The 10682-nt window shown below is 37.6% G+C and overlaps 1 protein-coding gene across 1 annotated transcript in view; it reads left to right on the top strand.

The window, feature by feature from the left end:
• The first annotated feature begins 1877 nt into the window (after positions 1 to 1877).
• The window catches only part of SLC16A12 (solute carrier family 16, member 12), a 24047-nt gene continuing 15242 nt past the window's right edge, over positions 1878 to 10682 (top strand). Inside the window, 2 exon segments of the mRNA XM_008593222.1 lie at positions 1878 to 1961; positions 1964 to 2079. Of these exon segments, the coding sequence (XP_008591444.1) occupies positions 1878 to 1961; positions 1964 to 2079 (200 nt within the window).

The raw sequence follows: 10682 nt of genomic DNA, 5'->3' as shown, positions 1-10682 counted from the left end.
CTATTCAACAAAATAATAATGGAAAACTTCCCAGGTATAGGGAGAGACACAGACCTTCAGATCCAGGAGACTCAAAGATCCTCAGACAGATTCAACCCAAAAGGATCCTCTCCAAGGGAATTATAGTCAAACTGGCAAAGCTCAAAGACAAAGAGGGAATCTTAAAAGAAGCAAGAGAAAAGTCACCCATAAGGGAGCCCCTATCAGACTAATAACAGACTTCTCAACAAAAGCACTATAGGCCAGATGATATATTCAAAAACTAGAAGAAAAAACTTCTGGCTAAGGATACTATATCCAGCAAGGTTATCCTTCACAAATGAAGGAAAAATATTGTATTTTCCAGACAAACAAAAACTGTGGGAGTTCACCACCACACAACCAGCCCTACAAGAAATCCTCAAGGGAGTCCTGCATCTAGAACCTGAAAAAAGATAATCACTACCTTGAATACATAAGAAAGAATAAAACCTACTGGTAGAGCAAAAATGCAAACTAGAAAGAGAAAGAAACTAAATCTTACCACCACAAAAAAATACAATGATGATGTAATAATCCCTTTGATTTATTTCTGATTTTAGTAATTTTGGTCTTCCTTCTTTTTTTCTTGGTCAGTCTAGACAAAGGTTTCTAAATTTTGTTGATCTTTTTAAAGAATCAGCTTTTGGTTTTGTTTTCTCTGTTGTGTTTTAATTTCACATTTCATGTATTTCTGTTGTAATTTTTGTTATTTCCTACTTATATTTGCTTTTGGTTTAGTTTGCTCTTTTTCTTTTTCTTAAGGTGGAAGTTTACATTACTGATTTGAGATATTTCTTATTTTTAATATAGGTGTTTACAAGTATAAATTTTTCTCTAATCATTGCATGAGCCCTGCATCCTATAAATTTTGATATGCTGTGCTTTGATTTTTATGTCAAAGTACTCTAATTTCTCTGTGATTTTTCTTTTTACTGTTATTTATTTAGGAGAGTGTTGTTTGATTTCCAAACATTTGTGAAATTTCTAAATTTCCTTCTGTTATTTTGGTCAGAGAACATATTTTCTATGAATTTAGTTTTTTAAAATATATTAAGAGTTGTTTTGTGGCCATAAATAAATACATGTAAAAATTTAAAAAGATGTAACCAAAGAACTTACTGTCAGACTCACTCAGTATAATAATTAAGATATGGTCCAAGCTATGTAAGAGAGACTACAAAATACAGAGGCCTAAATAACACTGAAGCTTATTTATCTTTTGTGTAACAGAGTAGAGATGTGCAAAGTCCAAAGGTGGAGGAGGTGCTCTTCACAGAGTCATCTGGGGACAAAGTCTTCTTCTGTCTTGTTGCTCTGCCAGCCCCACGGGTGATGTTCTGGTTTGTGTGGTTGATGCTGTCTCATCTCCATATACACGTTCCAGTGTGATACAAAGCAGATGCTGAAAGTCCTGGGAAAGCACCTTTGCCTTTGAGTTGATGAACCAGAAGTGGCACATGTTACTTCTGCTCACATCCCTTCCATTTAGACTAATCTGTGTTGCCACATCTACCTTCAGGAGAGGCTAGGGAAAATGGCATGAAATTGGGTGGACATGGATTTGTCTAAAATTTGAGAGGTTCCATTACTAAAAAAGAAAAAAAAAAGGGGAGGGGTTGGTACCAAGGACAATTAATAATCTGTGCCCCAGTCCGGTATTCATAGGTACAAATAATCATATTTAATAGGAAAGTATCCTAATAAGAATTCATAGTTATAAAAAACTATGAATTTATAAAATTTTCACTTGCTAAAAATGATTATTGGACATGGAAATAAGATAAAAATATGTTCTGATTTTTGGTTTTAGATGGCCAGTAACCCATGTGCCAGGTAGCATTCTATGCTAACCTTGAATGCCAGCAGGAAGTCACTGGACAGTAAACTCTTCCAAGATCATAACTTGGCTGTTGGAGTAACTTGGAAAAGAGGAAAAAGAATTGAAATCATGGCAAAAGTAAATAGAGCTCGGTCTACCTCCCCTCCAGATGGAGGCTGGGGCTGGATGATTGTGGCTGGCTGTTTCCTTGTTACCATCTGCACTCGGGCAGTCACCAGGTATGTGGGATTTTCTTCTTGATTTATTAAACTGACCTGGCTTGTTTTTTCTTCTAAGTCTGTTTCATTCCATTTCTGAACCCATCATTGTGAAAATATGTGTGGACTGCTCAGATGTCTTTTTGTTTGCAAGGAATGTGATTTTCTGATACTTAAAAGTCCTAGATAGTGGTGTCTTCTGTCCATCTGATACTTAAACCTGAAGTGTTAGGACATTTTTAGACTCAATATTGTGGCTATTGAAGCCATTTGTTTTCATAAGAAGCTCCAGAAGATGTGGAAGTATGTGATACATATTTCATTTCACTCTTCATCTTCCATTCATCATTAATATGAAATGTTTAAAGCCCATCATATATGAAATAACATGGGTAGGGTACTGATTTGTTCATTAGAGGAAGGAATGGATGCATGATATTTTATAATGAAATCACTTTTCTAGGGGTTTTAATGAATTGCTAAATACACACCTGAGAAGGTAATTAAGCATAATCTGTTTGTGAAAGTCCATTTTTTTTTAGAATTTTTCTTATCTATCATCTTAATGATAAATCTTAATTAAGGTAAGTCTTAATCGTTAAGATTTTACAGTGGAAACAAAGAGCTAACTGGATGTGTGATTCATAATTCATAAATTAAAAAGAAAACACTATGGGCAAACTAATGGCAAGAGGTCATAGTGATTGGCTTCAGTGACCTCACCCACAGTCACCTGCTTCAGCTGAGGCACTGCAGAAAACCCCAGAGCCTCTCTTGGGCAGAGTCCTGCCCATGGTTTCAGCGATCTCACCCAGTATCAAATACTCTAGCTGAGGAACTGCAAAGCACTCCAGAGCCTCTCCTGGGGGTGCAGGTTCCCACCCATGGCCCTAGTGACTCTGCCTAAGGTTGCACACTCCACTTGAGAAGCTGCAAAACACCCCAAGACCTCTTGAGGGTCCAAGATCTTGTCCACAACCCCATCAACCCCACCTAGTGTCACTTACTCTAGCAGAGGAGCAAGAGAATGCCCCTGAACTTCTCCTGAGAGTTTAAGGTCCTGGCTGCAGTCCCAGTGAGCCCCACCCCAGGGTTGGCCACTACACCTGAGGAGCTAAAGAGCACTGTAGTGCTTCTCCCCAGGGTCTGCAGTCCTGCCCATTTCCCCAGTAACCCTACTTACTCCAGTGGAGGGACATCATATTGCCACAGCACCTCTCTGAGAACACTGAAGTTCCAACTGCAACCCCAGCAACCCAATCCAGGGTCACCCACTTCAACTGCAGAGTCCTTGAGTGCACCAGCACCTCTCCCAGGGGCTCAAGGTTTCAGCTGAAGCCTCAGCAACCCTTCCCAGTGTCACTAACTGCAGCAAGGAGCAGCTGAGCACCTCAGTACCTAGGACACTGAGGCACTCTTGCAGACAACTTCAACATTGAATACTGATAAAGAAATCACATGAAGACTATGATACTGCACTCACCCATAACCAAGCCTAAAACAGCCTATCCAACTGACACCATAGAACACATCTACAGGAAAGTGTCTCCCTTCAAGACATACTTCAGAAAATTAGAAGAAGTGACTGTTTTTCCCGATGCCCAGACATCAATGTGGGGATATAAGAAGCATTAAAAAAGAAGGAAATATGACAGCCTCAAAGGAATACAATAATTCTCTGTACCAGACCCTGAAAGAAAAGGAAATCTATGAAATGTTTGAAAATGGACTCAAAATAATGATCTTAAGGAAACTCAGTGACATGCAAGAGAATACAAATAGACAATTCAGCAAAATCAGGAAAACACTTCATGATCTGAATGAGAATTTCAACAAAGAGATATAAAAAAGAATGAAGCAGAAATCTTGAAACTGAAGAATTCATTAAATGAAATAAAAAAGAACACAACTGATAGCTTAAGCAACAGGCAAGATCAAGCAGAAGGAAGAATTTCTCAACTTGAAGACAGATCTTTTGAAATAACCCAGTTGTACAAAAAGAAAGAAAAATGAATAAAAAAGAATGAAAAACCTACAATATTTATGAGATAACTTTAATTTTACAGGGATGTACATTATGGGTATTCCAGAAGGGGAAGAGAAGGAAAAAGGCATTGAAAACCTATTTAATAAAATAGTAGATGAAAACTTCCCAAGTTTTGGAGAGATATTGACTTGTAGGTCCAATAGTCTCAAAGATCCCCAAACAGGTTTACCTCCAAAATTCTTCTTTGAGGCATGTAGGCAAACTGTCAAAAGTCAAAGACAATGAGAGAATCTATAAAGGAAGCTCTATCAGATTAACAGCAGATTTTTTCAGCAGAAATTTTACAAGCCAGGAGAGAGTGGAATGTTATATCCAAAGTGCTGAAAGAAAAAAAATACCAGCCAAGAATACTATACCCAGCAAAGTTATCCTTCAGAAATGAAGTAGAAATAGTGTTTTTCCAGACAAACAAAAACTGAGGGAATTTATTACCATTAAACCAGCCCTACCAGTAATCCTTAAGGGAGTCCTACATCTGGAAGCAAAGGGAAAATGACTACCATCATGAAAACACATGAAAGAATAAAACTCATTGGTAAAGCAGATTTGCAAATGAGACAGAGAAAGAAATTATATCTTTTCCTTACAGAAAACCTCCAAACTGCAAGGACAAATTATAGAAGAATTAAACAAAGGATATACAAACCAACCATAAAACAATTAACAAAATGTCAGGAGGAAGGCCACACCTTTCGATAACAACCTTGTATGTAAATGGAATAAATTCTTCATTTAAAAGATATAGACTGATTGAATGAATTAAAAACCAAAGCCAAAGTATATGATGGCTACAAGAAACTCACTTCATCTATAAAGACACACGTAGACTAAAAGTGAAGGGATGAAAAAAGATATTCCACACAAATGGAAACGAAAAACAAGCAGGAACTATACTTATATTGGATAAAACAGACTTTAAACCAAAAACTATAAAAAGAGACAAAGAAGGTGACAAAGAAGGTCATTATATAGTGATTAAGGTATCAATTCAGCAACAGGATGTAATAATTATAAATACACATGCACCCAACATCAGAGCACCCAGATATATAAAGCAAATATTACTGGACCTAAAGGAAGAGATAGACCCCAATGCAATAATAGTTGGGGATTTTAACCCCTCTATCAGCATTGACAGATCATCTAGACACAAAGTCAACAACAACAAAAATTGGATTTAAAATGTATTATAGACCAAATAGACCTGACAGACATTTATAGAACATTTCAAGAATACACATTCTTCTCATCAGCACATGGAACATTCCCCAGGGTAGACCATATGTTAAGCCAAAAATCAAGTCTCAACAAATTTTAAAACAGCAAAATTGTATCAAGTATCTTTTAAGACTGTGACAGAATAAAACTGGAAATCAATAACAAGAGAAACTTTGGAAAATGTATGAATAGATGGAAATTAAACAACATTCTCCTGAACCAATGGGTCAAAGAAGAAATTCAGGAGGAAATCAAAATATTCCTTAAGACAAAAGAAAGTAGAAGCACAACATACCAAAACCTATGGGATACTGAAAAAGCAGTGCTAAGAATGAAACTTACAGCAATAAGTGCTTACATTAAAAAATTAGAAAGATTTCAAATAAACAACCTAATGTTGCATCTCAAGGAACTAGAAAAGCAAGAACAATTCAATCCTAAAATTAGGAAATGGAAAGAAATAATAAATATCAGAGCAGAACTAAATGAAGTAGAAGCCACAAAATGATACAGAAGATTGAGAAAACCAAAAGTTTGGTTTTTTGAAAAGATAAACAAAATTGACAAACCATTAGCTAGAATAATTAAGAAAAAAAGAGAGAAGACCTAAATAAATAAAATCATAAATGAAAAAAGAAACATTAAAACTGACATCACAGAAACACAAGGAATCATTAGAGACTATTATGAACAAGTATATGCTAAAAAATTGGAAAACCTAGAGGAAATGGATAAGTTTCTGGACACATACAACCTACCAAGACTGAACCAAGACAAGAGAGAAATCCTTAACAGACCACTAACAAGTAATGAAATTGAATCAGTAATCAGCATCTTCACAAGAAGCAAAAGTCTAGGACCAGATAGCATCACTGCTACAGTCTACCAAACTTTTAAAGAAGAATAAATACCAATTTTTTTCTCAAACTTTTTCAAAATATTGAAGTAAAGGGAGTTCTTCTAAACTCATTCTATGAGGCCAGCATCACCCAAATCAGACAAGGACACAACAAATAAAACTACAGGCCAATATCCCTGATGAACATAGAGATGCAAAAATTCTCAACAAAATACTAGTAAACAGAATTCAACAGCACATTAAAAACATTACACACCATGATCAAGTGGTTTATCCAGAGATGCAAGGACAGTTGAGCATATGCAAATCAATACACCACATCAACAAAATGAGGGATAAAAACCATATGATCATCTGAATAGGTGCAGAGAAAGCATTTGATAAAATTCATCATTCCTTCATGATCAAAACTCTCAACTAAGTATATATAGAATGAAAGTATCTCAACACAATAAAGGCCATATATGACAAACCCACAGCTAACATCATACTGAATGGGGAAAAGTTGTAAGTTTTTTCTCTAAGAATAGGAACAAGACAAGGATGCCTACTCTTCCCACTCTTATTGAATATAGTACTGGAAGTCCTAGCCAGAGCAATTAGGCAAGAGAAAAAAAAAAAAGTGGTCATTATTATGTACTTACTTCCTGTGTTTGTTAATGTGTATTGATTACTTATTTTTTTTGAGACATTTTATTACCAAATACGTTATCTATGTTAAGAATCATATTTCCTGTGCAATTACATGACATTCTATTCATAAATTGACCACTTGATTTGGGTTGGTACTTGAAAAGCAACATTTAATTTTAATTGTGCAAAACTAACCCTCCACCTCTACCACCCCTTACTCTCCCAGTCTGAGGCCTGTTAGACTTTCTCTAAGACTTCTGGGTCAAGATGAACTTAGTTTCAATAAGTGTCTAGAGTCCTATGGAATCGTAGAGCTCTTTTGAGCTCTTTTAACATTAGTTGAATTCCTGTAAATCACTGCTAACTTTAGCTGAGCACTTGCTTTGTGCCTGTGGGCATTCTTTCAGGCATTTTTCTTTGATTAGATCATTTAATTTTCATAACACACAGAGAGTGAATAACTTGTCCATGGTCCATGGTTAGTAAGTGGCAGTAGTTTTAACCACTAGGCTACACTGCCCAATGGATTAACTCCTGCATTGATTTAGTGGATAATTTCATCAACCAGAGAAAAATCTTTACCAAGTGCCGGATGTTCTCAGCACCCAACTGTACAGGAAACAGAAAAAATTTACAGCAGAGTGGCAAGATTGAGACAGCAAGCATGTTGGCCCCTTGCGAGAACGTATCTTTGAGAATGTCATTTCATAACAGATGACACTTGGGGTATATCTTGCTTCCACATTCTTATGAACAGAGCCTATCAAACCCTGAGGGCTATCAGGAATTGTTTACTGCTGCATCATCATTCAGCCCATTCTGATTGATATAGTCATGCTTACTAAAATGTTTATTTTATAGATGACAAAACCGAGACCCTGAGAGATTAAGAACCTTTGTCAAAAACTCTCAGTTACCCGGTGATTAGAATCTTGCTCTCCTGACCTCTGTAATTGAACAAATATCACATAGAACAACAAAAATAACAAAAGTAATCTCCAGAGTGAGATGTGCATGTACTCCCAATAAAATTTGATTTCTTTAAGATTGTACTTGTGTTTAGAAGGCATAAATCATCAAACTTTACCATTTGAAAGGTTCTGTGGTTCTTTTCCCTTTTGAGAACAGATAAGTGATACAATAATCTTCCCGTACTTCATGAAAGTCACAAACATTCAGAAGTATGTATGTGGTTATTAAAAATTTTACCTCTGGCAAGGCTCCTCACATGTTTAGACAAGAACGATACAATAATCTTCCCGTACTTCATGAAAGTCACAAACATTCAGAAGTATGTATGTATGTGGTTATTAAAAATTTTACCTCTGGCAAGGCTCCTCACATGTTTAGACAAGAATCTCAGGTGTAGGTTTTGATCTTCACATACCTAAAGTTTAACTGATATGACCAGTCAAGTCAGTTAAGAAAAGCAGCAAGCAGAAAACAACAAAGCAAGATTAAAAAGAAAAGTCCCAAGAGACAAACATAGTCACACAAATATTACGTTCCCCCAAAATGATTTGGTAAAGAGAAAAGAAGAGATTATGATTTCTAATTCCCAAATACTTTGTCATCATCTGGGACCCTTTTCTCTCCGATAGCCTGTGTTCCTACATCTCCAGCTTTTTTTCTCTCAGCCTATAACATACTCACATTCTTCACGTCCCTAGTTTACCTCGCCTAGCCACATGTCCTTATGTAGCTGCCATCCAGTCTTCTTCATCCCTTTCTCATTACAGTTCTTGAGGTTGTTACTCAACCATTTTCACTTCCTTATCCTCCAGTCACTTCCTCTACCAACTCTAACCCTTCCCTCCCTTCACTCCTCCTTACCTTCCTTCCTTCTTTCTTGTCTTTCTTCTTTCCTTCCATCTTTCCTTTCCTCTTTCTTTGCCTTGAACAATATTTATGAGCACCCAGAACATGACAGATACTGTACTGGATATTTGGGATTCAGAATGAGATAAAACAAACATGGTCTTTGTTGTCACAGAGCAACAGGTTCATGGAGAATACAAATAAATGCATACAGTGTAGTAAATGTCTGGCATGTGGTGGAAACACATCAAAGAAGTATCAAGCCCAAACTTCGATGTAGTTAGGAGCAGTCAGAGAAGCCTTCCTGGAGGAGTGGATTATTATTTTGAGACTAAAAGAATGAGAGAGGCTGGGAGCAACTCCTAGAAAAGAAAAAAATGTCAGGCTCAGAGGTGTGAAAAAGCATGCAAGGCATGTTGAAAGAAGTAGAAGTCAAGTATGGCTGCAGTGAAGAACCCAACAGATGGACAGAAAGTAGAGACACTAAGAAGGGCCAGCTTATGCAGAGTCTCACATATTGGGTTAGAAAGTTTGAAGCATCAGGATCTGATTTGTATTCTGGTAAGGTCCCTTCAACCACTGAGTATAGAACATACTGAAGGCAACCTAGTGTGAATTCTGCATCAGTTAGGAGGGTTCTGGCTATAGTCCAAGAGAAAGGTGCTGGCGTGAATTGCAACTGATAAGGGGGTGGAGATATGTATATGAATTTGAGAGATATGTATGAGGTAGAATAAGTAGAAATTGGCAATTTATTAGGTCAATGGTTTTCAACCAGGCTGATTTTGGTCTCCAGGGGACATTTAGCAATGTCTGGAGATGTTTTGGGTAGGGGCCAGGGATGCTGCTAAACTTTCTACAATACACAGGACAACCTCCCACAACAAAGAATTATCAAAATAGTGCTCAATAGTGCTCCCACTGAGAAATCCTGGGCTAAGGATAACTAAACTATTTTGATAATGAGGCTATATCCAATAAATCATTACTCACTTAAATTGAAGGCCTAGTGATTAAGAGAAAATAATAGACTTTTTAGTACTAGACTAGCAATCTTTACGATGTTAAGAAACATCATAAGGTGGTGGTGGTTGTTGCACTGAATAAAAATAAGTTTAAGACTGTTGTAGTTGGTTCATGCTTTTTAAAAAGTTCTACAATAATTTCATTCAATTTAAATTCACACAATCAGCTACCGTATTGTTGCGTATGACTGTGTTTCAGTACTCCAAGCTCTGATTAATTATTAACCTAGCATCAGACCTACTGCAGCATGTTGTCTGGCTTCTTAGATCACTGGGTAAAGAAGGAGTACTTTTTACATCCCTTTGACATAGGTAATTACACACAGCGCTCAGCATGCGGAACAAAAACAGGACTGTGGTGAACACAGAGATGAGCCACTCAGACAGCTCAGGGTCAGGGTGTGCAGTCAGCAGGCAGCCTGAGGCTGGCAGTGTCCTCAGGGTCTCCCTCACCTGCAGAGAGCTGTCTCTCCCAAGAGCACACCCTTCCAGGAGGTGCCCATGTCCAAGGACTGCCTGAGCAAGGTGCACAAAGGCTGGGCTATTTTACTTGGGACTGGCTGAGAATTTGTCAGGCCTGCATCACAGTTTGACCTCTCTCTCTGCCAAATCCTGTGTCCTTCCCCTTCCTTCCACAAGTGTCGATCCCTTCTCTATAAGCTGCACACCAAACTCCATCCCAGCATTTGCTGGAACTTAAAATTTAGCTCCCTATACTGTTCCCTTTTCTCTTTCCTATCACTAAGACCAACACCATAATTGCAGGGCCCAGTGAAAAGTGAAAATGTAGGTCCCCTTGTTCAAATATCAGGAAAAAAGTACTGTTAAAAATACAAAATAGAGTGGGCCGGCCTGGTGGCGCACTGCTACAGTGCGCCGCTTGGGAGTGTGTTGGCGCTCCCGCCGAGGGTTCAGATCCCACATACAGACCGGTTCCCGCTCACTGGCTGAGCAAGGTGCGGGCGCGACACTGAGGGTTGCGATCCGTTGCCGGACACGAAAAAAAGACAAAAAAAAAAAAAAA

Source organism: Galeopterus variegatus, unplaced genomic scaffold, assembly GCF_000696425.1.
Source record: "Galeopterus variegatus unplaced genomic scaffold, G_variegatus-3.0.2 Scaffold8898, whole genome shotgun sequence".
Taxonomy (NCBI): domain Eukaryota; kingdom Metazoa; phylum Chordata; class Mammalia; order Dermoptera; family Cynocephalidae; genus Galeopterus; species Galeopterus variegatus.
This window is presented reverse-complemented; position numbering and strand designations above follow the sequence as displayed.